This window comes from Malus domestica, chromosome 15 (assembly GCF_042453785.1).
Source record: "Malus domestica chromosome 15, GDT2T_hap1".
Taxonomy (NCBI): Eukaryota; Viridiplantae; Streptophyta; class Magnoliopsida; order Rosales; family Rosaceae; genus Malus; species Malus domestica.
The window spans coordinates 19,383,488-19,410,481 of NC_091675.1; the positions used below are offsets into that span (position 1 = coordinate 19,383,488).

The 26,994-nt window shown below is 39.7% G+C and overlaps 4 protein-coding genes across 4 annotated transcripts; 3 read left to right on the top strand and 1 right to left on the bottom strand.

Moving 5' to 3' along the window:
• Nucleotides 1-538: 538 nt before the first annotated feature.
• On the bottom strand, nucleotides 539-9,134 carry LOC103401039 (DNA-directed RNA polymerase II subunit RPB1). The gene is made up of 15 exons (XM_008339742.4): nucleotides 8,714-9,134; nucleotides 8,307-8,570; nucleotides 7,662-7,961; nucleotides 7,421-7,579; nucleotides 7,113-7,274; nucleotides 6,752-6,972; nucleotides 6,494-6,635; nucleotides 6,073-6,408; nucleotides 5,689-5,975; nucleotides 5,244-5,502; nucleotides 2,103-5,164; nucleotides 1,834-1,905; nucleotides 1,631-1,684; nucleotides 1,444-1,515; nucleotides 539-912 (listed from the first exon to the last, which is right to left on the bottom strand). The coding sequence occupies exons 1-14, from the start codon at nucleotides 8,795-8,797 to the stop codon at nucleotides 1,455-1,457; spliced, it is 5,463 nt and encodes a 1,820-aa protein (XP_008337964.3). The 5' UTR covers nucleotides 8,798-9,134; the 3' UTR covers nucleotides 539-912; nucleotides 1,444-1,454.
• A 932-nt stretch (nucleotides 9,135-10,066) lies between these two features.
• Nucleotides 10,067-11,949, top strand: LOC114821792 (uncharacterized). The gene is made up of 2 exons (XM_070814467.1): nucleotides 10,067-10,583; nucleotides 11,792-11,949. Exons 1-2 carry the CDS (start codon nucleotides 10,292-10,294, stop codon nucleotides 11,947-11,949), a joined length of 450 nt encoding a protein of 149 aa, XP_070670568.1. The 5' UTR covers nucleotides 10,067-10,291.
• Nucleotides 11,950-14,151: 2,202 nt separating this feature from the next.
• LOC139191749 (uncharacterized) lies at nucleotides 14,152-18,306 on the top strand. The gene has a single exon (XM_070812758.1). The coding sequence runs from the start codon at nucleotides 14,152-14,154 to the stop codon at nucleotides 18,304-18,306; it is 4,155 nt and encodes a 1,384-aa protein (XP_070668859.1).
• Nucleotides 18,307-21,563: 3,257 nt separating this feature from the next.
• LOC103411216 (uncharacterized) lies at nucleotides 21,564-22,869 on the top strand. Its single transcript, XM_008349866.4, has 3 exons — nucleotides 21,564-22,135; nucleotides 22,273-22,388; nucleotides 22,473-22,869. Exons 1-3 carry the CDS (start codon nucleotides 21,926-21,928, stop codon nucleotides 22,618-22,620), a joined length of 474 nt encoding a protein of 157 aa, XP_008348088.1. The 5' UTR covers nucleotides 21,564-21,925; the 3' UTR covers nucleotides 22,621-22,869.
• The last annotated feature ends 4,125 nt before the right edge of the window (nucleotides 22,870-26,994 follow it).

Here is a 26,994-nt window from a genome sequence, read left to right on the forward strand (position 1 = left end):
CAATAATGAGGAATTACCATTCTAGCTAAATGGGCCTAGGAGAAGTTAGGAATCACAATAATTTTACTGTTCATTATATTAGAGTAATATGTATGTCATCTTCCATCCAAATTCAATCTCTCTTCATAGCTATTTGAAAATATTTCTTGTAGAAAAGCAAGACATAAATTAAACCAACAGCATTTTGTAAGCTTTGTGCGTAACCTCTTGAGTAAAAACTTTCTTTTCATCAATTTGCTCATCTAATTAGGCCCTCGAATTTCCGTGAACGGAAGCTTAATTTCAAGATCGCAGAAAAAACAACACTACGGTATAACAACGTATGTTTGTGGACACTCAAGTTGTAAAGCCTTTGACAAGGTTCATTGGATTGTGTAAGCTTGTGAGTGAAGGCCATGTAATTTTTTTTTCCAGGAAGGCCATGTAATGAACATTAAACGGTTAAAGAGTAACATCTCTTCATTTATAGTAGAATATCGTTGTATCAGAAGAAAAAAAAATATCGTTAACTTGATTATAAGTTCAAAACAGTAAAGGATAGCGACGTAGGCAATTCTATAAATCTATAAATTGGTTACAAGTTCAAAACCAGAATTCTCAAAACACTCGTCATCCTCACGCTGATAAAGAGAGGAAAATATCCGACTAGAATGTAAACTTTCGACACTTACAACACATTTCGAGAGGAAAATATTGGACTGATGCCAAGTTTTAGGGCACCGAAAACAGAGAGTTACACATTCCCCCTGCATATCTGAACTGATTAATGGTAAAAACTAGTCCTGGGCATATCCTCGACTATTAACGGGACTGTAATATGTACGGCAAGCTTACATCCCCCAGCGAAGCGGCCAACTTGAACCCGGCTTCTCAGTTCCAATTAGTCCATGTTTTCGGATGGTAACAGGCGAGCTGTAGACTTGGACAAAAGAACCATGAATAAAAGCCGATCAAGTATCATTTTAAATCATTTTCATTCTCTAGCTACCTGGGATTGAATATCGACTTGCTTACATGCTTCGTCTCCCTAACCACAATACATGCAATTTCCTTTTTCCGAAACGAAAACAAAGAGGACCACATACAATTTAACTATAACACTGTACTATGAACAGTACCGAGAGCTTTTCGTTAAAGTTCTCGTAAAAAGGAAAATTAATGAAAAGGGCTTGAAAACTTTGAGTTTTAACGATAAAGACAAAATAAAAGGTAAAATGAATAGTACCAGGATTGACTTTATGCATACAAATGAATGAGATAAACGAATACGAGTGCTCGAGTCAAAAGCTTAAGGAGGCACTGACGTTCAAGAGACGTGGAAATGTAAATAACTGGTGGAATGAAATTAATCCTGATAACCCAAAGATAAAGGCTTGAAAAAGAAACTAAAATCTCCATTTGAATAAATAGGCACCCACAAGATGAAGGATTCAAATAATATACCTCCACATCATCTACTGGCTAGCAGATGATGGCGAGTAACCGGGTTGACTGGGTGAGTATCCAGCACTTGGACTGCATGGAAATAAAAGTGATGAGAGGAAAATTCACAAGCATTATGGCACATTTAGTGCAATGGCGATCAAAATAGAAATATTCGGAGAAAAACAAAGATTGTTTCACAGTTTACCTATACTGAGGGGAACTCGAGCTATAGTCTAGGCTCACTCCAGAAGTCAATGGGCTGAACAAGAATAAATATTAGAAAAAGAAAAAAAAAATATTCAACAAACTTACACATCAGGAAAACCAAGTAGAGTCCCAAAAAACTAAACTGGGCAGGAAAATATAGAACGGTGCAGTCAGAGAGGTGACCAAAGAAAGTAAGTTTACCTGCCGGGACTGTATGTGGGGCTTGAGGGAGAGTAAGATGGAGATGTGGGGGAATATGATGGTGAGGTTGGGCTGCAAAAGAAAAGAAAACATCATTGGTAGGCTACATGATTTCCTCAACACAATAATTATAATAATTGGAAAAGACAGAGGCAGCAAAACAGAGAATTAGAAACTGGAGACTAATCAACTGTGAGAGTAATAATCCTACGCATCAGCCCACATACAGCAATTCTAATACCATAAGTGCAGTTCAAAAGATAGCTCACCTGTAGTTCGGAGAGGTAGGACTGTATGGACTAGATGGTGACAATCTTGGACTGCTTGGAGAGTAAGCTGATGACGGACTGTACTTGGCAGACTGAGGATTATAGCTTGGAGATGTAGGGCTGTAACTGGGCGAGGTTGGACTATAACTAGGCGAGGTTGGGCTGTAACCAGGAGAAGTTGGGCTGTAGGCTGGCGAGGTAGGGCTGTAGGATGGAGATGTTGGACTGTAGGAAGGAGAAGTTGGGCTGTAGGAAGGCGAAGTTGGGCTGTAGGATGGCGAAGTTGGGCTGTAGGAAGGAGACGTGGGACTGTAAGATGGCGAAGTGGGGCTATATGCGGGGGAAGTGGGGCTGTAAGCAGGTGAAGTGGGGCTGTAAGCAGGGGAAGTAGGGCTGTAGCTTGGTGAAGTGGGGCTGTAGCTTGGAGAGGTGGGGCTGTAGCTGGGAGAGGTTGGCGAGTATGATGGACTCGTAGGAGAGTAAGCTGGACTGGTGGGACTATAGCCGGGAGAACTAGGACTATATGTCGGAGAGGTGGGACTGTACCCAGGAGAAGTGGGGCTATACCCTGGAGAGGTGGGACTGTAGCCAGGAGAAGTGGGGCTGTATCCAGGGGAGGAAGGGCTGTATCCAGGGGATGATGGGCTGTAGCCTGGAGAGGAAGTAGGAGAGAATGCCATTCCTCCAACATAAGGAGAAAACTGAGCATCCGAAATTGGTGACAGCCGAAGATTTGGGCTCAGCAAATAATTAGGGGACATCATGCCCTCGTGATATGGTGTTCCTGACACTGGAGAACGAGATGGTGTCATACCAAAATCAAGACCATCCATGTAACTGGGCAGCTGGAGTTCGATGGCGTTCTTCAGCATCTCATCATTGAGATACAGGGCACAATCTCCCGTCCCAATTGGTGCAAGTTGCCCTAACATTATATTTTCTGTCACGCCTCTTAAATAATCCGTCTCTGCGAACACTGCAGCATCAAGAAGAATATCAACAGTCTCTTCAAAGGAGCACCTCATCATAGGACCAGTGTCATTTCTATTAATGCCATGGCGGGTTATTGCCATTAAGTGCCCACGGTACGTCATTGTGTCACAAAGGATAGCGAGATGCCTATAGTTAACATAGGACCCATCAAATGATATAACAACCCTCAACTCATCCAACAATGACCGACGAACTGCCTCAATTCCGAGAATTTCCAGAATTTCAATCAAATGATTACTAGTTGTGCGCCTAGCATCAACATCATCATGGCACAGAACAGCCAAGAGATTAACCCCTTCCGTATCCAGCATCCACTCTTGCTCTGCTTTAAACCCTTCATTTGGATCGAACTTATTAACTTTACCATGTTTAATGAACACTTTGTTAATATCTGGGATACCACGAAGAGCCATCTCTGTCAGCATGTTACTCTCAATCTTCTTCAGAAAAACATCATCTTCAGCAGATTCATCAACCATCTCCCCTTTTGGAGCTTCAGCATTCATGATACGGATACGAAGGATCAATTTTTCTGCATTGTCATCATTGAAGATACAAGTTAAATCATCATCAAATTCAAGGTTAATCTTCTCAGCAATGTCAGCCATGCTTAACTTCTTATCCACCATCATTTCGCGATTCAACTCGATGCGAAGCAACCAAGGTGAAATTTTATCAGGATTAACTTCTTCATCTGGCATTTCATAGTAAGCTCTCACAAAATCTATATCCTCATCAATTATTGTGCTTGTGGGTTCTGGATCGTACCATACTTCTGTAGCTTGAGTTACACTTCGTAGAGTGGTGTATTCCAAAGCACACTGCACATTCTTCGCCCTCTCCTTCGTTTTATTAGCTTCAGGCTTTAAGTAGACAGACAAGGATGGCGTTTTGATTCTCTTGGCTACATTAATAATTTCCCTCAACCTGGGGACACCTAGGGTAACATTCTTTGCACTCACACCTGCGTAGTGGAAAGTATTCAGTGTCATCTGAGTGGCAGGTTCTCCAATAGACTGTGCAGCAACGCAGCCAATCATTTCCCCAGGTGCTACAAGCGATTGCAGGAAGCGTGATTCTATCTCCCCAATAACCCATTCAAATGCTTCACGAGTAAGCCTGTACTCATCCAACACCCGTTTGCTTGCAAAAGTGCTGCGAAGTAAAATGTTGAAAAACAATGTTGCGTTCTTCTGCGCTTCGACACTCAACAAGTCATCACCAGGAACAACTTTCAGTCTCTCCTGGAGCTTATCAATAGCTTCCACAATTTCCATCGGGTGCATATCAGAAGTCCTTCGGAAGTCAATCTTAAAGGTTTTTTGTGCATTCCAAATAAGCCTCTTCAAATTAACAGGCAGTGGCCAAGAATTATCACCTGTGACTGCAATCTCTGTTCCAAGTTGTAATCTATCTGTTTCAAGTTTCTGAACTTCTGCATCAAACACATTACGGAACTCTCTAATCGTTTTGAGATCCTCAACATGTTCGTGCAACATGTAGTCGGGATTCCAATATTCATCATCCAACTCGTACGTAAAAGTCTTATCAAATTCTGTTTTCTTCATTTTCAAAGAATCCAGCTTTTGCGATTCTATCCAAACAGCATCCATCCCATCTTCCCCATATAGAAACTGAATGACATCACCCAAAGAATTACGTACTGTGCCATCATATTTCACCATAATATCCTCCATAGCCTTCACCAGTCTCCTTTGGATGTACCCAGTCTCAGATGTCTTAACAGCAGTATCTATAAGACCTTCCCTACCACCCATAGCATGAAAAAAGAACTCCTGTGGAGTTAGTCCACGCAGGTATGAATTCTCTACAAATCCACGACTTTCTGGTCCATAATCATCTTTAGTAAAGTGGGGCAACGTCCGGTCTATGAACCCGTACGGGATTCGCTTACCCTCAACGTTCTGCTGTCCCACACAAGCAGTCATCTGTGATATGTTGATAAAACTCCCTTTGGACCCTGCTGTAACCATGGCCTTAAGATTGTTGCTCTCATCTAAACTCTTTTGAGCACTACTTCCAGCATCATCACGAGCCCTATTCAACACCTGGAAAAATCACATACATTATTACTCAACAATATGCAGGCAAAAAAGAATATTGCAGGCAAAAAGCCATGTAGCACACCTGGTTCACTTTGTTTTCAAACGAATCCATCATGGTTCGTCCAGGTTCAGCCTCCAGCTGCTTAGATTGGGCTTTACTTATAAGATCTTTCACCTCATTTTTCGCCTTGGAAATTGTTTCATTGATTTTCTCCATTGTGGCTGCATCAGCAATCGTATCTCCAATTCCAATGCTAAAAGCATTCTGCAGCAGCCAGTAATTCACAAGCCATTGGGTATGGCCCAGAAACTTGCGGGCTGCATCTGGACCAACCTCTTCCCTGCCCAACAAGAAGTTTCAATGGATACAACTTCTCTTTTGGTCAAATTATATGTTTGATACTCAGATGGAAGCAAAGGTCGTATTGTATGGTGCATCATAAACTCAGAGTATGAACTTCACCAAGATCATACACACAAATGCATTTCTTAACTTAATAGAGTGAACTGAATAGAGAAAATCATACCATATAACATGAATAAGACTTCCTGTAGAAGTCCCAAGGGCCTTCTTGCACAGAGTTCCAGAAAGCAATTCACCCTTTTCTATTCTAACAAGAGTATCCCCTGGAGTTATGTTCCCACTCTCTGATTCCGAGTGCCATGCAGAAGTTCTTTGGAGATTTATTTGTTTTGGTATTATAAGATTGAACACCTGTTTTCCAGTCCAAAGTGGCCGGGGCTTCAAAATTGCAGGAGCAGGAACTTTTCCATCAAAATCCTCCCACCACATCAAGATATTCATGAAAACATCCTGAAAAGAATTAGTGAGGGTAAGGCTCCTTTTGCGTGAAAAGAGAATATTATCAAAACATGATATTCAAGAGGTAAAATAGGGGTGAATCAGTTACCTTCTCTATGAAGGTGTCCCTCTTGGTGATCTTACGACAACCTAGAAGTGTGTCCTGCACAATTCCCATGACAGGTCGATTTGACTGAGGTGAGACGATGCATTTTGGCACCATCATGAGCTCCAATACTTCAGCCCTGGTTTCAAAGGACTGGGGCACATGCATGTTCATTTCATCCCCGTCAAAGTCAGCATTATATGGCGATGTCACAGACAAATTCAATCGAAATGTTGAGTATGGCATGATCTTGATTCTGTGGCCCATGATAGACATTTTATGGAGACTAGGTTGTCGATTGAAGAGGATAAAGTCTCCATCATTCAAATGACGTTCCACCTGAAGCCACAATAGTAGAAGTTCAAAATTTACTCTCAAACAGAAAAGATCCAAATCAAAACTTATCAGAATGAAATAGCAATGCCTTATATCCAAGCTCCAAATGATGATCACTGCTTTTCTTCAAATAACGAAGATCAAGCCTTTGCCCATCATCTCTTATTATATACTTCGCACCAGTTTTACCGGGCGGAGGATGGGGGCCATACTCAACAAGCTCCTTTAACCTGTTTGTTATTGATTGATATTCCATCAGTAGAAATAGAATAAACTAAGGAAGATGAAAAACTGTAGAAAAGAACAAGATCGGAAAATTACAAATAAATACATAAATAAAGTTTACCTTTCAATATTATATGGAGTCACAGTCTCAGGGTATGTGAGATTCAAAGCAATGCTCCATGGCACTCCTAATTGATCAATGTTTATGTTTGGATCGGGAGTAATCACTGTTCGTGCTGAAAAGTCAACACGTTTCCCCATTAAGTTGCCTCTTATACGCCCTTCCTTTGCCTTCAGTCTACTACAAATTGATTTAATAGGCCTCCCTGATCTCTGCGTAGCCTGTTCAGTGTGGAAAAATTTCAGAGTATGCATGAAATGAAGTTCTACTGCTTAACATAAATTTATGTCCACAAACAAAGAAAGATGCAACATAAAAGCATACAGCTACTATGCAGAAATATGTTTCCATGTATGCATACCCTTGGTAGTCCTGGCAACTCATTGTCAAAATAAGTGGCAATGTGGAATTGCAGAAGTTGTGCAAACTCTGAAATGATATGAGCAGGAGAACCGTTTCGTTCCTGCCGCCTCAGATTGTCATTATGACGAATAATCATCGCCAATTGATGAGTCAAATCATCCTGAACTCAGAAAATACATGAAGCCGGTTATCAACTTATCACCAACAACGATAAATAACTAGACTTTCCTTTTAGCTCCTAAAATTATCAGCTTGCCACCTGTTCTCTGGAGAGAAAGGAAGAAACACAGCATGAAAGAAGTTTACCTCACTCCTGGATGAGGTGTCCATCATTACAGAGGGTCTCACAGGTTGTGGAGGAATGGGCAGAACTTGTAGAATCATCCAATCAGGCCGAGCATACTTTGGGTTCAACCCCAATATTTGGGAGTCTTCATCACTTATTCTCTTTAAAACACTAAGAACCTAAAACAAATTTAACAATGTTTTAGCACCATGAGAAGTTGGTCTGACAGAAGGAAAATCTGTCTAAATAAAGTACACCAACCCTTTCCGCAGTAAGGGTCTGTTTCCTTTCCACAGGTTCAGGAAGCTGTTCCTGGTCATCATTTTTCTTCCTTTGGGCTTTGTACTCTGCATTCATTTTCATACCCTCAATAGAGAGCTTGGGCTGCTGAGCACCACAGCCACCCCGACTTTTCTTTACAGGCTCTTCAGTATCTTGGCCTTGGACATCAATTTCATCACCACCTTCACATTTGGATTTGTTTTTGCAGGCATCCAAAATCTTTTTCAGCCTGTTTTTCGGATTTTTTATTCTCATAGCTTGCTTAAACTTGTGGTCGTCCTGCAAAATGAAGTCACACAAAATTTGTCGAGGTTAACAATTGTCCGCATACTTGAGTATAAGATCCTTTTTTAAAACAAAATTGACGCTTTTGGGTTCCGTGAGGCAACAGACTCATTTTATGCATCGTATTCTTTCAAGCTACCCAAAACATGACCCAACGAGTTTACAATGAGGTATACAACAGGCTAGGGACATCCAAATGACCTTTCAACCTATCTTACAAGACTAACAAGCTTATCAACTATAATGTTAGTCAACATTACGAAAACAGTAACTGAAACTCGATCGTGTGGATTAGAAAACTATTCTACTGGAAAGTTTAAGGGCAATAACTATAAGTACCTCATCGACTAGAATTTTCGAGCAATTGAAGCAAACGCATCGCATTACAGATAACACAGTCTTTATGAATCCGATGTGAAACATTGGTTTCGCAAGCTCTAGGTGCCCAAAATGGCCGGGGCACTCAGCCATGTTGGCTGTACAAGTCTCACATTTCAACTTCCGGTCAATTGTACCGAGCCGAGGATCACTCAAACCAGCCGTCTTCGGTTTGCCTCCCAACATAGTCTCGCTGTGCTCAATCTCCACCACAGACATTTGCCTCTGCAACAAAACACAACAGACTGTTTCAGAACACTCCAATTCACCAAAATACGGCACTCATCAAACCCTAGCATCATCCAATCACTACCAAATCGAACAAACTCAGTAAACAGCTTTCGAACAAAGAGGAAGTGGAAAGTTACGATTTCGTCGGGGCTGAGAATGCCGAACTGCACGCATTTCACCTTCGCCACCTCCGCTGGCGAGAAGGGAAACCGGATATCCATGGCGACGACGACGACAAACCCTAGGGTTTTTTTCCGAGTCAAATTCTCACTGTAACTGGTACTTATTCAGCTCACGGTGTTTGTCGATCAAATAGTTTTCTGATTTTTTTTTTAAAAAAAAATTCTGACTTTTTTTTGGTTTAATTGTTTTTCTGATTGCAGCGAAAACCAGGGATCGACTAGCTCTCGACTTGGGAGGAGAATCTCTCCAACCAAACCGAATGGAAACCGAGGCCTTAAGGCTGCTTTTATAGGCAAAGTGGGTAGAGGCTAGTGGCTACCTACTTGTCTTAAAGACGAAATTGCCCTCTCAGGTTGACGTTTGACTAATCCATGCGGGTTGTGGGTCGTGAGCTGTGGCAAAGCTAATCGAAATTTGAGGAACTCGTATGACACGGTTAATGGTGAGGTCTAGTGTTATTGGTATATAATATTTCGTGCCAAGAACATGTGGAGAGAAAATAATACATGTTGAGTATTATTGGCACATTATGTCATCATGATAATGTACTAATGTCATACATGTCCTGCTAAAAGTGCATTCAAATAATCACAATGACTTTCATTTGCAATCGGAAAATATAATTAGAAATGTCTTTTGAGTGTGTGACATTATTCAAAAGTGATTCTAAATATGTGTTTACTTAATTATTTTTACAAGAGGCATTAGTTTGTTTAGGAATGCTTATAAAATGACAAAGAATTTTTTTACAGTTAAAAGCGTTTATATGTGTGTTTGGCAAAAAACTTAAAGTATTCTAATAATCATAGAAGTGCTTCTTATGGATACACATACCAAATGTTTATTTAAGAAGTAATTTCAGCCGTTTTCTATGAAACACTTTAGTTCTAATAAATTTAAACGTATTTATTGTATCACGTTATATGTTTTTTTCATGATTAAAACCCCAAACTAGCCCCTGAAAGTTAAAAGGCACTTTGATTTTTCGCAAATCTTTTGTTGTTCTTAAAAATTTAGAAGCATATTTAACTTGTTTCTTCCAAATATACTGTCAAAATAGCTTTTGAATCTCTCTTTTTTTTTCTTTTTTTGACGTAAAGCTTTTGAATCTCTCAAAAGCGCATTAAGCCATGCCATAAGCATTTCCAAACATGCAAGCAACAATTGCTTGTCTTGTCTGTAGGGATGGGATGTGGATTGGCATGAGTTATTGGTAGTCAAAAGCATTTAACTTCTTGCATCTGCTTAACTTGTTGAATGTGTATGGTGTATGGTGTATAGGAGGACGACTATACATACCTTTCGACGAGTCCCTGAACGACGATGACAAAGACGGCAAGGACAGCGCCCCCGCAGTCCCTAATAACAGCAACGAGAACATGGATGACAATAAAGTTCGCAGCGGAATCAAGGTCTGGTTGGTTCATTTTCTCAATCAATCAAATGCTTAGCAAGTTCACTAAGCACCCTACTTGAAGTTCTCAAACAAACATTTTTGCAGGTGGACCAGGAGAAATTTAAGCTAAGTATGCATGCTTGAATCAACCAGCCATAGAATCCTCCATCATGGACATCCAAAACCACCAGCAATGGCCTCTTCCGATTCGACAATCTACACCTGCACGGAGTGCCGAGCCAACCTGAACCTTACCGCTGCGAATCTCTATCCGCCGGACTTCTTCTTCGAGGCCGGAAACAAGGGAACGGTGTCGTTTGCGGCGGTCGACGCAACCAAGTTCCGGTTCGACAAGGAGGACAAGATCAGACCGTTCTTCGAGACTAGAAACTACTGGGGGATCCAATGGACGAGGACGAAGATCAAGGGCGTGTTTACTAACCCGGAATCGGAATAGAAGTATGGAGTTCGATTCCGATTACGGATCATACCTGTGTTTACTAAAATTGTGAGGAATCAACAGTGCGTGGGACCCACACAAAAAGTGGAATTCAATTCCTGAAATGGGAGGAATTGGACTCCCTGCATCGATGTGGTAATTGAATTCCGGGAGGATGAGGGAATTGGGAATCCATTTGCTCTTCCTATTATGCCCTCCAATCAATCTGCCGTTTAACCCAACAAATTAATCTCACGAGCTTGAAATCTGGTAGGGTGAGGGAATTGGAAATCTGATAGGTTCAGGAGATATGAGGGTCGCATACGAGATCTTGTCCCCGAACACCGGATCGCCGTCATTCAGGAGGCGATGGTCCAGCCGCTTCGATACCGCCAACACGCACTCGTGGACGTAGCTCCGGACGATGACGCCAACATCACGGATGTGCTTCTCGCTCGCCGGCTCATGTTTCTGGGTTTTTTCTTCTGCGAGGAGGGAAGATGAATGCGGCTGGGTTTTTTCTTTTGCGGGGAAGGAAGGTGAGTGCAGCTGGGTTCTTTATTTGGTTATACTAATTAAAGTTTAATTATATTACGAATAATTTAAGTAGTAACAAAATAATGGAAAAAACAAATTAGACCATAAATAATTTTTTATGAAAAAGTGTGTTTTAGTAATTATATTAAATTTAGATATTAAAGTAAATACTTAAATTTATAAAAAAAAAATTAACAAAATTATTTTAGTGTGTCTATGAAATAAAAAAGTAATTTAATTTTTCTTACTATTATATACTATATCAAATTTTATTAAAAAAATTATATAAAATATTTGATTTGGGACAAGGGCATTTTAGTAATCATACTGGTTTATATTCCGATTCTGCTGAATTAGTAAACAGCTTTATGGAATTCTATTCTGATTCCAGACAGTTTTAGTAAACAATTCAACAGGAATCTGATTCTGATTTCGCCTCATTTCAATTCCTCCTCAATCCAATTCCTCCTCAATTCAATTCCTCTCAATTTGATTACGGATTAGTAAACGCGCCACAAGTGCAATGGCTGCCAGAAATTTTTTATTGAAACCGTACACCATACATTTTTATAAAAATGATGAAATTTTTAATATTTAAGTTATTAATTTTTTAATACATATATCTCATAATTTGTATAAAAACACGCCATCCAAAAATCTTTAACTGTTGCGGACGGCTCGTCGGATACGTGTACGGCGATGGGCCGCTCATGATTGACAGTCCCGGTCAGTTTCACATGGGACCCAGCCAGGTGGTCCCTCGAGCTGCCCGGTATCGATTCAAAACGAAAGCCCTTCGCGTTTCGTCTGGCACTTAGGTGGAATTGTAGCGATTGTTTCTGAAATTTTGTATTTTACTGTATACTAAATAATGATATGGGTTGTGACTATAATTTCTTGATCCTATACATTTTGTTGTGATTGAAGATTGTATCGAATTTGTTCCAAGCTCGAGCTTCCATTTAGCTCTCTCGGTTGTTTCTCTCTCTTCTGTTGCGGGATTAGAGTTAAAGCCATTGCTCCGAAGCCGACCTTTCTCTTCCAATCACAAGGAAATCTGAGATCTTTTTCGGTTCTTCTCAATACTGGGAGCAAGCAAATGTTCGTAGCCTTGTATTTCAATTGTTGGGCATGTGAAGTGTGAAAGCGACGGAGACCAACAGAGATAGATTAACCCTCCGTCCTGCTCCTTCTCTCTTGCACGAGACCTGCTCGACGAAATTCCCCAGAGGCAAAAAGCAAATTCAAGGCACAGACGAAGAAGAATATCGTCTTCAGTTTGAGGTGCCTTGTACCTGCTCGACGAATTGCTCCAGAGAATCTCCCTTTTTTTTTTTTTTTTTTTTTTTTTTTTTTTTTTTTTCAGGGCGCCCAAGGTTATTCTGCGTTCAACCTTGCTATATGGTGTTGCAAAACTGAATTATCATGGGCACAAATATCTTTTGTCCATGGGGTTTTCTTGCAGAGACGGTTATGCCGACAACTAATATGCCCCCCGCTCAACCACTTCTGAAGGCTAGGACTTTTGCTTCTGTGGTTTCCACCCCAATTGAAGACGTCCATCTCAGCCAACTTCCAACTCCGGTTGTGCGCGGGGACAAAACATATGTCAAGATTAGCGAGGATCTATACCAAGAACAGTTGAAGTTGTTTCAAAATAATCTCCTTGGGCGTTTGCTCCTAAAAAAGGGTTCTACGCCAATGAAGACCGGTGCTCTAAAATCTTGTTTAGAAGATGCATGGCGCCCTACTGCACCATGGAACCTGGTTCCTATAGGTAAAGGCTATTTTGATATCCATTTCAATAAGGAAGATGATATGCGACGGGCATGGGGTGGCGGTACGTGTACTCTCGCTACTGGTTTATTCAGGTTATCAAAATGGACACCAGATTTTAAACCAGGTGATGTTCTCCCTCAAACTCATGCTCAGGTATGGATTAAAATTTTTGGTTTGAGTCAGGAATACTGGCATCCTAGACACTTGATGGAAATTGCGAGAGGGGTTGGCACCCCCTTGCAACTAGATTCAGCTACAAGGGAAAGGCAATATGGTTATTATGCACGTATATTAGTTGATGTCAATCTTGCAGGTGATTTACCTACATCTCTTATGGTTGAAAGAGAAAGTCATGGCTTCCCGGTTGAGGTGGTTTATGAAAATTTACCGCCCAAATGTAGTCACTGTGGTTTGATAGGGCACTTGGCTAATAGTTGCAGACAACTCAAACAGATGTCGAGAGGTCGCTCTCGTAGCCGGACGCGAAAGGGTGGTAACATGGGGGACAACAAAACCGGAGATCACTCTCGCAGTCAACTGCACATGGAATATCGTCCCAAAATAGATACAACAATACCAGTTAATGTCTTTTGTGGGTCACATGCCTCTGAACCTCTTCAACAGGTTGATCAATTGTTGCCTGCAGGTATTGAGGCAGTGGATGATGGTAATGATGAGTCCCTGAACAAAGCTCTTGAACCGGTGGTTGATGAGGCCTTAGGGACCATTGCCCAAGCTGTGAATAACTCTGAATTTGAAGAGCATGGTATTCAATCCCCTGGGATTTCTCATATTAGCAATTCTATGACCGGATCGCTGTCTCCAGATGGATCACATCATCAGAATGGTCTTTCTTATGGTCAGCATTTGGGCAACACCAATGTGCCTAATATTCTTGGCCCACATGATCTCTGTGACGACTCTAGCACTCCTCCTGGCTTTGATCAGGTCGAGACGGTAGCTCAGAATAGTCAGCACTTGGGCAACACCGATGTCCCAAATAATTTTGGCATGCAGGATCTTCATGACAACCATAGCATTCCCCCTGGTTTTGAACATGTTGCGACATTAGCTAAGGATGTCATCGATATTGTCAATCACATAGAAGGCTGTGATATGGATGGTTTTACTCCTGTGCTATCTAACAGTCAAAAGAAAAAACAAAAGCAGCTTGCCAATCTTGATCAACCCTGTGATAAACCATATCCGAGTAGGGTCCGCGGATTACCGGCTCGTTATAAATGAAGGTTCTCTTCTGGAATATCCGTGGCATTGGTAACGATGACTCTCGGACGGAGCTCTCTAACATCTGTCGGTTGCATCACCCGGATTTGGTTTGCATTGCGGAGCCCATGGTGACTTTTAATTCTATTTCAGCTGCTTATTGGGATTCTTTAAATTTATCTGCTCTTACTTTTAACTCTAGAGGAACTCTTGCCCCCAACCTTTGGTTACTAACATCTTCGGCTTGTGCAGACCCTTTAGTTATTTCTATATCTGATCAACAGGTTACGGTTCGCTGTACTTTTGATCATATCCCAAGCCAGTTCACATTTGTTTATGCAAGCACCTCATCTATCAAAAGAAGAGACTTGTGGGCTGAATTTATCTCTCTGCGCCCACAAACACAAGTTCCATGGATGGCTATTGGCGATTTCAACGCTATCCTGGGTGCCCACGAGCAGATGGGAGGAGGCAGACCGTCCCAAGCTTCATGTGCTGAGTTTAGTAACATGTCTGACACTTGTAACTTTACCCACTTGAACACATCTGGGGCAGCCTTTACATGGTCTAATGGCTGGAGGTCTCGTGGTCGCACTGAACGAAGGTTAGATCGCTCCTTGTGTGATATAAGTTGGTTTGATTCTTGGCCCCACTCTAACTGCATAGCGTTGCCAAAGGTAGTCTCAGATCATAACCCCCTTATTTTCTCTGGTTCTAGAGTTTTGCGCAATGGTCATCGTCCTTTCCGTTTTCAATCAATGTGGGTTCAACATCCATCTTTTCGAGAAACTGTAACTCATTGCTGGAGCAATACAGTTGTCTATGGTTGTCCTATGTTTATCATTCTGCAAAAATTGAAAGCTCTAAAAACCTGCCTGCGCCAATGGAATTTTTCGGTTTTTGGTGATGTTCATAATAGAGTGGCTAATGCTCGGCATAATCTTTCTATGATTCAACAAAGAATTTCAATTGAGGGTATAAATAATGATCTTTTCGAGGAGGAGATTGTCGCCAAGACTACAGTAATGGAGTCTCTTCAAATGCAAGAGGCATTTTGGAAAGATAGAGCTCGTGTTAAGTGGTTAACTAAAGGGGATAGAAATTCTTCTTTCTTTCATGCTTATGCTCGTATTAAATCATCCAGCTCTCATATCAGTTGTATTCTTGATGGAAATAATCTTCTTACCGACCCGCTGGCTATTGAGAACCATATTGTTAATTTCTATCAGACTGTGTTCGGCTCTTCTTTCAACCCTTCAGGTATTGATGAGGTTTGTGAGGTCATCCAGCCGATGGTCACAGACTCTGAAAATGATCTCTTATCTGCATTACCTACTGATGAGGAAATTAAGGAGGCAGTTTTCTCATTAAGTGCTTCCAGTGCGCCAGGGCCAGATGGTTTTCCAGGTTTTTTCTATCATCACTGTTGGGATATTGTCAGCTTTGATGTCATTCAATTTGTGAAGCAATTCTTTCAATCAAATTGGCTATACCCCAATACCAATAGTAACTTCTTAGTTTTGATACCGAAGGTGGAGGACGCTATTTCCATGACTCATTTTAGACCTATTGCTTTGGCAAACTTTCTCTTTAAGATTATTCCCAAAATTTTGGCAGTTCGCCTTTCTCATGTTGTTCAACGCATTATTTCTCCACATCAAGCTGCTTTCATACCTGGCCGACGTATCACTGATTGTATTGGCCTAGTTTCAGAATGTTTCAATGTGCTTGACAAAAAAACTCGTGGTGGCAATATGGGAGTCAAAGTTGATATAGCTAAGGCTTTTGATACTTTAGATTGGTCATTTCTATTGCGGGTGCTTACTAACTTTGGGTTCTCCACTTGTTTTATAGACTGGATTTCTACCATCTTACGATCTGCTAAATTGTCCATCCTAATCAATGGTTCCCCGCATGGTTTTTTCTCTTGTTCACGAGGAGTGCGCCAAGGGGATCCTCTCTCTCCGTTACTTTTCTGTCTAGCTGAGGAGGCTTTATCAAGGGGCTTGAGTCGTCTTCAACTTGATGGGCTTACTAAGCCAACTTTTGCTCCAAGAGGTTGTATCTTTCCTTCTCACGTTCTCTATGCAAATGACTTATTCATTTTCTGTAGAAGTGATGGTGTCACCCTGCGTAACTTGCAAGGTTTCTTCGATAGATATAGTAGAGCCTCTGGTCAATTTATCAATAAGGCAAAAAGTACTTTCTACTTGGGCTCTACCTCAAGGCATCGCAAAGCTGTGGTTGAGAGTTACTTGGGTTTCAAAGAAGGCAAAGCACCTTTTGTCTACCTTGGAGTTCCAATCTTCTGTGGCAAGCCTAAAAGGAGTCATCTTCAAGCCTTGGCAGATAAAGCTAAAGCTAAGTTAACTGGTTGGAAGAGGAAACTTTTATCTATGGCAGGAAGAGTTCAACTCACTCAATCAGTTTTTCAAAGTATGCTCTTGCATAGCTTTTCTGTTTATAAGTGGCCCTCTTCCTTGCTAAGGTCTCTTTCACGATGTGCTCGCAATTTTATATGGTCTGGTGACGTAACCTCCAAGATGTTGGTTACCGTTTCTTGGCATCAGATATGTGCTCCGAAGAATGAAGGTGGTTTGGGTTTGCGTGATCTTGGCTCTCTTAACACTACAGCTCTCTTAAAGCTTGGATGGCTTATTATTACTACTGATTCCCCTTGGAGTATTTATATTCGGAAACGTTTCAAGCTACATGGTCGCCTATACTCTTGTAGTTATATGCGATCTTCTATATGGCCTGGTATTAAATCCATTCTTCATATCTTGTTTCAGAATTGTCGTTGGGTGATTGGAAATGGTTCTACTACTTCCCTTTGGGTTGATAAATGGCTGGATAAGCCTATTGTGGACGTCGTTGGTGCAACAGAGATTGCCCCTTCTCTATCTCGTACTAAGGTCTCAAATATTATTCGTATGGGACAATGGGTTATTCCTTCTATCTTTTCTTCTACTTTCCCAGACCTAACTAAAGAGATTTTAGAAATGCCTCTTCCAATTGATGAGGATAAGGACGTTTTAATTTGGGAAGCTTCTACTTCTGGTGGTTTTTCTTTTTCCGATGGCTATGAAATTGTTCGTCATCGGTTTCCTGTCAAGAGTTGGGCTTCCATTATCTGGCATCCTTTCATCCCACCTCGTTACTCTATTTTAGTTTGGAAGATTCTTTTCAACAAGCTCCCAACGGAGGATCAACTTCAGCGCCGAGGCATCCTGTTGGCTCCAATATGCCAACTATGTCACAAGAATTCTGAATCTATTGACCACTTATTTTCTAGCTGTGACTTTGCACAATGTGCTTGGCGTTGGCTAGCTACCCAATTTGGCACTATTATTCAACCTATGGGCTCCCTCTCTGATCTATGGCTTGATTTTCTGTCAAAGCGGTTCTCTCCACATCTTCGCAATGTCTGGCTAGCTTCAGGGTTTTTCTTACTCATGGCTATTTGGAAGATGCGTAATAAAGTGAAGTTTGAAGGCAAACCTCCCTCATTCTCACGTCTCTGCCGCTCCACCTCGGCCTGGATTAGGCAGGTTGGAGCTCTCACCCCTGGCCATGTACGAGGCACTTTGGATCGGCAACTTTTAGTCTCTCTTGGAATATCGCCTAACCCCTGTAAAGCTCCTTCTATTGTCCATGTTCTTTGGCACCCCCCTCCTTCTTCTTGGGTCAAAGTGAATACTGATGGCCTTGCTAAAGGTAATTCGGGTCCTGCGGCATGTGGCGGGGTTTTTCGAGATTCTGCGGGTTATTTTCTTGGTGGTTTCTCCCTAAGCTTGGGCCATTGTACTTCTTTCTATGCGGAGCTCCATGCTGTCATCCTTGCTGTCGAATTGGCCCACGCGCGAGGCTGGCAAAATTTATGGCTTGAAAGCGACTCTTCGAGTGTAATATCATGTTTTGCTTCTGGATCTTTCTCTCCCCCTTGGTCGCTCCAGACACGCTGGAACAATTGTACTCTCCTTTTGCAGAACATGGTTTTTCGTTGCTCTCATATTTTTCGAGAAGGGAATGCTGTTGCTGACAAATTAGCCAATTTAGGGCTTCTATCATCTTCACTTGTCTGGCATTCCACTCCCCCAATTGAGATCCTCCCTCCTCTGCACTCAGATTTCTTGGGCATGCCAACCTACATGTTTGTCTCCTCTTCTTGATGTGTTTTCTCCTTTCTTTTCCTAACCTTTTTGGATTCCCTTTTGTTTTGCAGTTTGTTTTGCAGGTTATTACCTTTTAAGGTTTATAGAGGGGTTTGGGCTTATGTCCGCCTAGTCTTTTCCTTGTATTTTCTTTTCCAAGAGGGGTACGGTCTATGTCCCCCCCTCTTTTTCCGGCATTTCCTTTCTCAAAAGGGGTAAGGTGCATGTCCCCCCCTTTTTCTTTTGTATTTCTTTTCTCTTGTTCTATGAGGGGTTAGGTTTATGTCCCCCCCTGTCTAGGTGTAACTTCTTTTTTCTTATCAATAAAATTCCCTCGTACCGCCGAGGTTCTCCGAAAAAAAAAAAAAAAAAAAGTGAAAATTGAGGTGGGTTTTCTGGGAAATTTGGAAAAAAGTCCTCTGTTGCTGTTTCTGTCCGAGCTCTGGAGTTTTTGTTTAGGAATTGATGCTAATTTATATGGCTGCTTTTGGGCAGGGGCAGATTTTCTCTTCATGTTTGAAGAACATAAATCCAACTACTAAAGAGATCACTAGGAATAGATGAATCATATCATTATTTCTATGTTGCGGTTAAATGCACTGATAAATAAAAATTTGCAATCAAATGCACGTGCGATGATATATTAACAATATATAAACGATATATAAACAACTGTAAGTTGACAATATTAACTGGTGAAATACACGATGGTGGCGAGATGAATGCTACCACGTCTCTATGAATCTTTCCGGCATTTGGAAGGATGGACTGCTGCACTGACTGGTCCTTTTTAATAGAAAAAAAAGTATATCATTGATATTGATGGAAAGTGATTATCTCCGGATCTCTTCCATCAAATCCATCAATCCGAACCTTTGAAATTTAATCCAACAGTTAAAGTTATTATAACTTTTAAAGCAAACCCTTATTTTTAACCGTTGGATTAAATTTTAAGAGTCTGAATTGATGAATTTGGTGGAAGGGATCCAGATAAGATCTGATGAGTAGATTTTATATTATATATTTTACCCTAATTTTAGTATATTTTGGTTAATATTGTGGAAGAATTTTGATACTTTAAATTGTATTTCCAATATAGGACTTTCGACTTCCTCTGGAGCAAAACAGAATCAAATGGACGAATTTTGGAGTAATTCTAGTTGGAGGACGTTCGTGAGTCACTTAGCTTGATCGTATCAAAATCTGGGATTTTTCCACCAAGCGATTATTTTCTGGCGATAAAATAAAGGAGTGATGCGCAGTGTTGGAAAATGACGTTTTTGGGCTTAAATTGCATTTTTGGAGCCCAAGATGATCTCGGATGGGTTCGTGGCCTTCTGGAAAAGTGTTCAGAATATTCCAAACATTAAATCCAGCTATATTGGGCCAGTTTTGGAGCAGCTTATAGGTCCAAAACGTGGCTGTTCAGATTTTAGGCGAATTTTATTATTTAATTTAGGATTATGTTTCCTATTTTATTTTATTATTAATTTTAGTTTCCTAGGTGGAATAAATGACTTGTTTTTAGGGTTTGTGTGGGGGCTTAGCAGATATATTGCTTGGCCGTCTACAGTTTTTCTCTACGCTTTCTTTTATGCAATTTTGGAGACAAAGAGAATTGTTAGGGTTTTGGAGACTTTTTACTTGAAGGTGCTTTCAATTATTTTCTTTAATAATATTTTGTATGATTTCAATTATGAATATGCGTAACTAATTCTTTTTACTATAGCGAAACCTTGAGCCTTAGCATGAATATGTGATTTTTATTTAATTGCTTATGATTAATTGCATGCATATTTTGAATTGTTAATCACCAGGATAAAAACTATCTAATTGTCTTAATGTCTGATCACCATTAGGATCTTTAGAAAAGTAATTTGATGCAATTTTGGTCGGAATGTTCCATAAAATTGACGCTGGCTTCTTGTGATTAATAATTGTAATTTCACTTAGGATGAACACCACGTCTTAAGGGTTGCATGGTTTTTCAAATGATTTTTATAAAGCATAATGAGTCTTTCATGTTCAAATTTGATCCGAACGTCCGGACGGGTTTCATGTTAGATATACGTTCTATGTTGGAGGTTCCAAGTAGAATATGAATTAGGAAAATCTAACCTTCAAAGTGGCATGTGTAGATCATAAGTAATTGGTAAAAGTTCATAGGATTGCTAGGTGATGGTGGAACCATAGTGCTTTCTTAATTTGATTCTTCAAAAACTGTTTTCTTTTTCCCCTGTTCTAATATTGTAGATTGTTTATTTTAATTAATTAATTTCGTTTTTAATTTAAGTAGGTTATAAAATCAATCACCTCAATTTCTATTTTACAATAATTAATTGGAATTTGGTTAGTTTCGAATTATTTAATAATCCTTGTGGAGAACAACCTTGCGAGATTCGTTTATACTACAACAACCTTGTGTTTCTTACAAGTATAATAGGAGTTTTTAGCTCGTTCACATAAGTAGTAAAATCGCTATCAAGATCCCTTTCCGATATTGACTACCGTTGCTATTGATCACATGTTGACAAGTACAACATTAAAAAATCTTAAAATACATATGAAGACCTGTTAGCTACTGGAGGTTTTTAGATGGTTGGCTTTTGCTACGGCTGCTAAATTTTAAATTATGACTTTGGAGACTAGTTGAACGGCAGTTTTCAGTGTGACAATATCATTTCTTGCGGTACGGTGTTACTTTAGTGTTTGGTTAAGATTCTCTTATTTTTATTTATCTTGAAGTGAAATTCATTAATAAAGGCTAATACAAGGTTACAAAAGTCTGTAAACAAACCAAAACAACCAAGTAAGCAAAAGTACAACCAAATAAAATACAGGAAAAGACCAACAGAACAACCATTGGAGTGGAAGAAAGCATGAATCCCGGATATGAGATGAGAATCGCCATAAGTTGATAACAAGCCCAGGAAACTTGACACAGAGCCAAAGAAACAGAGACTGAGCTCAGATAACAAAATCACCAGATACAACGATCAAAAGCAAAGCAAGAAAAGTAAGGATAGTTGAAAGTTGCTGGAAAAGTAAATTTAAGGGTTGCCACCGACCCCAACCAAGGGAGGGGCCAGCAGCTGGGAACAAAGTTAATAAAACGCGTTTAGATATGTGGTGTTCCCACCATGATCTCTAGTATAGTGTTACTAAATTCATGAGACATATGGTGTTCCCACCATGGTATGGTGTTACTAAATTCATAAAATGTTGACTCTGTCCACCTTATTAAGATAATAACACCGATAAAGGATGTCACCATCACACAAATTTTTTTCTTCGTTAGATGCCTCAGTTCCATGTACTATCTGCCAAATATTTCTTGTTGAAAGTTGCTGCAATCCCAAGTTCTCAACTCTTACCGGGAAATTTCAGGTTGCAACTACCAGTCAATTTTCCTTTGTATTATAAAGCCTGACTGGGAAATGTGCCGGGAGAACCAAATCCATCGGTCACATTTGAAAGTTAGGTTGGAGTAGTAGCTACCTCTAGAGGGTTGGTACTTGAAAGTCCATGTCCAAGACTAGCAATTATTTTATTTCTTCCACCACATTCCAATCTTAATCTTGTACTGTTAGAACTTCGACAAAATAAATTCATCGATTCGATTTGTCGAAAAGAATTGATGAAGATGAAGCAAATAGAGCAGGGGAGTTCACTGCTGCCGCCACCCCCACCGCCTCCACTTCCAAGGTTCTGGGCTAATAAGGCTGTTACGGAGAGCGTGACAAAGCGAGAAATCGCGAGGTTCTGGTATCGGAAGCGTATTGAGGAAGAGGAGCATCTCCTCGCCGCTATCAAGGCTGCAGCACGTATTCGAGCCCGCAAGCTCTCGGTAAGATTCTATCTCAATCATCACGTGTCACGCACTATCGAGCTGAGACATGATCAGAAACATGTGCAAAAGAGCAATTAGTAGCCATTTTTATTTGCTTACATTTTCTTAACTAGTTGAAGGTGTATGGTATACAGGAGGAAGATTACAGACGTTTCGAGGAGTCCTTGAACGACGATGACAAAAATGAGAACGACAGATCTTCTGCTACTAATGACAGTAACAACGAAATTCGTGTTGGAATCAAGGACTGGTGAGCTAATTTTCTCAATCAATCAAGAAGAAGTTATCAATTTTTTCTTGAACATATATATATTTTTAACAAATATCTGTGCAGGTGGACGAAAAGCAAGTACGCATACTTGAACCAACCCGCCGTGGCGTCCTCCGTGGATCCCCCGAAAAGGCGGACGTCCACATTTGTTCCGAATTGTTTCGCTTATAAGCCGGCGCCGCTCTACCCTACTTCTCTTGGTGTGTTTTAGACCGGCTGATCATCATCAGTCGCTTCAGTTGACTGGACTGAATATTGTTCGTGAAGTTTTTGTGTTGCCAAATATATAGACGATTTAATTCCATTTGGAATAAGTAAAGGTTAGCAGCCTTTGCAAGCATTAGTTTCTGCACAGAATTAATCATCTGCAGGTCATGTATATGTTTCTGCTTTCTGTTCAGAACGATGAAATGTTTGTATTTCTGAATATTTAATAAATTAATTGGAACAATGGAAAATACTTCGGTGTGGAGCTGTGATTGCAATATTTTATCCAATCTTAGTTAATTAGCACATTTTTTCCCCAAATGACACTGTTAATGGATTAACTTGTTAGTTGTTACAGAGAGAAATATTGGTGTGGATAAAAACCGCGCCAATAAAATGTGCTCAAAATATAATTAATATAATCTAAACTACGTATTAATAAAACCCTTTTTGTCAATTGTCAATCAAAAGAGACTGAAAAACTATTTAGTCTTCTATACCATAAAAAATTTAAAAACAGTAATATAACTACATGAAACGAAATTTAGTTGTATGCCTCGCGACAGCTATGAGACCAGAGGTGACCGTTGTATATGCATGACGGCCTAACCACCAAAAACCAAGGAAATTTACGACCGTGTGTGTGTGCAATCAAAATTTATAGCAACGTTATTGACCTTAACTTTTGTGGTCTGGTCTCTCTTTTTGTCATTCTAAATTTCTAATTGCTTCGTATGCCGTTTGCCGGTGAATTGCACTTTAGTCGTATGCCCACACATTATAGGTGTGAATTTAATTTGAGTATTATTTGTTACAAAAATATTTATGTCACTTTTATTTATTTATTTTAAATCAAGTACGATATTCATTTCATAAGGGAACAACGTACAATCAAAGGGAAATGATGCTAACAATGGGCCCCAATAAAAATTTTCCCGGGGAACAACCCGAATGAAGGGAGAAAGAGTGTTCCGCAGCAAACTAAATTTAGAATTGAAACCACCCTCCAAAATAAGATCAGAAATTACATCGGAGGTTCCTCAAACCAAGAAACTGGCAGTGCCAAAGTGAGACCACTCCGAGCTAACCTGTGAGCCACTGCATTGGCATCACGTCGCACAAAATTGGCCTTCCACTGCTGAACAGGTTGTAACAGCCTCTGTATATCAGTTAATATATGGCCAAAAGGTCCATCATTAACATCCAAGTTATTCTGAACAACAACAATCACCATCAAAGCATCATCAAAGCATCACCCTCCAATATCACTTTCTGACTATTCCATCGCTGAAAAAGTAGTGCAACCTCACGAGCCGCTGCAATTTCAGCCATTAAAGTCGAAGCAATCCCCTCCAGTTTTAACGCCATGGCAGCAATAAATTCCCTAGTCGCATCTCTGATAATTATTCCTACTCCTCCCCTTTTGTTCTGCTCATCCCATGCCCCATCAAAATTGCACTTAATCCACCCTTACTCCGGCTTCCTCCATTTCTGTACCTCGGCAAGCTTAGTCTTCGGTTGCACCGCATTCCACTTCTTAAATTCCATCAACCAAGTATGTGCTTGAATTTGGATATCCTGTGGTGATAAAACCGAGCCCTTTATTTGTTACAAAAATATTTATATCACTTTAAAAAAAAATACATTGAAAATAAAGAAAATAAAATTGGGCTTGTGAAATTTTTGTTGAACAAACGATAATATCGAAGTGAGAAACGTTTAAAAAAAAAAAAAACCTTGAAAATAAAGAAAATAAAATTGGGCGTGAGAACTTTTTTTTTGGTTGAACAAACGATAATATCAAAGTGAGAAAAGTGTAGAAAAAATCCTTCTCAATATTTTTATTAAATTTTTAATTTTTAAATAGAGTTTGTTATGTTTACCTAACTGTGAGGTTTGTGTAAAAAAAATAAACAATTGGTGTTACATGTAATTACCATATTGCCCATGTTTTTTTTTTAATTTTTTTTAGTTTTGGTGAGTGGGTTAGTGACACATCCCGACCGAGATCGAGGCATGCTAGCAGTCACGTGAGGGTAACGTAGTCATGTGCACAGTGCGGAAGCAGTAAGGATAAGAAATATACGAATAAATAAAAATAAAAAGCTACTAAAGTGCACTAATAAACCGGAAGTGTTAGGAGTGAGATACAGAAGTAAATACTCCTAATCAGAGCATAGAAAGTCTAGGTGCAGTTCAGTAGGACAAGTACTAATTATACAGTATCATAAGATGTCCTACAATTATTTTAATATGTCAGAACTGCCGAAATCCTCGTACGCCACCAACAACAAGCTTACCAAAAACCTGGAGGGGTGCAAAACAGAAAATGTGAGTGGGCAAAAACAAATGTTTTACAAAACCATTTCATTTCTCAAAAGTTATAACATCTCGCCGTAAAACGTGTATAATCTTCCCAGAAATAGAATATAAACATATGTATAAATATATATGTAAATATCTCAATTCAAATCATGCTTCACATAACTCACTTGTTCTAATCTTCACAAGCAAAGAAAACTAAACTCCTTCTTCCTTAGATTTTCTTTTTGACAAGTGAAAAGCTAAAAGGGGTAAACCCCCTTCATTACTTTCGGCTGGAGGGAAAGCAGGAAGGGAAAACAGCTAAATGGGGATTTCTAGAACTCATCCTCTTTTTTTTATATCCCAAACGTCAACTTTACCCTCTTATTTATTTTTTTTATTTTATTTTTTAGAACTTTTAATGGCCAAAGGCCAATTGATCTAACCTCAAATAAGGCAAATCAATTTTTGCTAACAAAGACCACAAGTGATTCACTCTTAATCCCCACTTAAATTTTTTGGGATATTACAGAGTCCGAGGAAAAGCGAGCACGGGAGAGAAAAGAGAGGAAGGGTTTGTGTGTGTGTGAGTAGTCCACGTGGGTCACCAACCAAAACCACAAAAACTAATTTCCAATTTGTTCCCCAAAATTAGGGAAAAATGCAAGTTTGGACCACTATTTACATGCATAATACACCACAATGCTCACATCCAAGGGTAAAATAGTCAATTCACGTCATCGATAATTTATTTCGGGACGGGCTGTGACAGTTAGAATAGTAATTTTCTAGAGTTTTGGTTGACAAATATGATTCTATTAATATGTACTTTAGATAGCATATGCTTACACACTTTTTAGGGAGTTTTAACGAAACACTTCCGGTATTGTTCACTTTTAACAAAAAATCACATTTTTACCTTTCTCTGGTACTATTCACTACACCTTTATTTGTCATTTTTCATTAAAATTAAAGTTTTTTTGGATTTTTCGTTAGTTTTTCTCACTTGTTATATATGTTTTTTAAAATGGGAAGGAGAGGGAGAGAGAGAACTTGGGTGGGAGGATAAAAAACAATAAACTTTGGACATGTGAAATGACATTATTGCTCTCTTTTTTTGTGATAAAAGGCTAAATAGTCTTTTCACTCTTCTTTATTTGACAAAGAGAGTTTAGATAATAGGTAGTTTATGTATCGTTTGGTATGCAGACGGGACGGGTCGGGATATGACGGACGAAACGGAGAGGGAGCAAAGATGCATTCGGATGGAAACAAAGAGGAAGAAAAAGGAGATGGAGAGGTTATAATTTTGTGTTCCATGGATGTGGAACGAGTCGTTCCACGAGGTGAGGCGGAACGAAAATTCACCAAAAATTCGTCCCGTGGCCCGTTTTAGGCGCACTGAACATGGGACGAAACGCCTCGTCTCACTTCGTGTCGTCCCGTCCCACGTACCAAACGGTATCTTAGATATTAATATAATTCTCTTTGTCAACCAAAAGAGAGTGAAAAGATTATTTAGTCTTCTATTACAACAACAAAAATTAAGGACAGAAACATAATTTTACGAAATAAAATTTTGTTGTTTTTTGTTTAAACCTCACCTACATGTGAGTTTAACATCTCTAATTTAAATAAAATAAAATAAAATCTCTCTCATGCTCTTCTCACTCCCAAGTTCTCTCTCACGATCTTCATCTCTCATTCAATTTTAGAAACAAAAATAAAAAATTTTACACACACAAAAAATTCGGGCATATACTAGTTAATATTAATCACTCCTGCCAACCCAATTTATTGCATTACGTCACATAAATTACTCTTACCAACCCTATGTCATATTATATAGGGTCAACTTGGATGATAGCATTCAATAAAAATCAATTTATAATAGGTTACAGTATTAGTTATCCTATCATCATTTGTTCACACTAAAACAAATCAACGTTTCTAATACAAGTAAAATAAATCAGCTTTCCAATGTTACAAATTGATCGACCTACAGTCTGTCCTGAATTTTTTTTATGGCATGAAAGGACTAAAGTATCCTCGAACGTTTTGTGGGGTTGTGGGG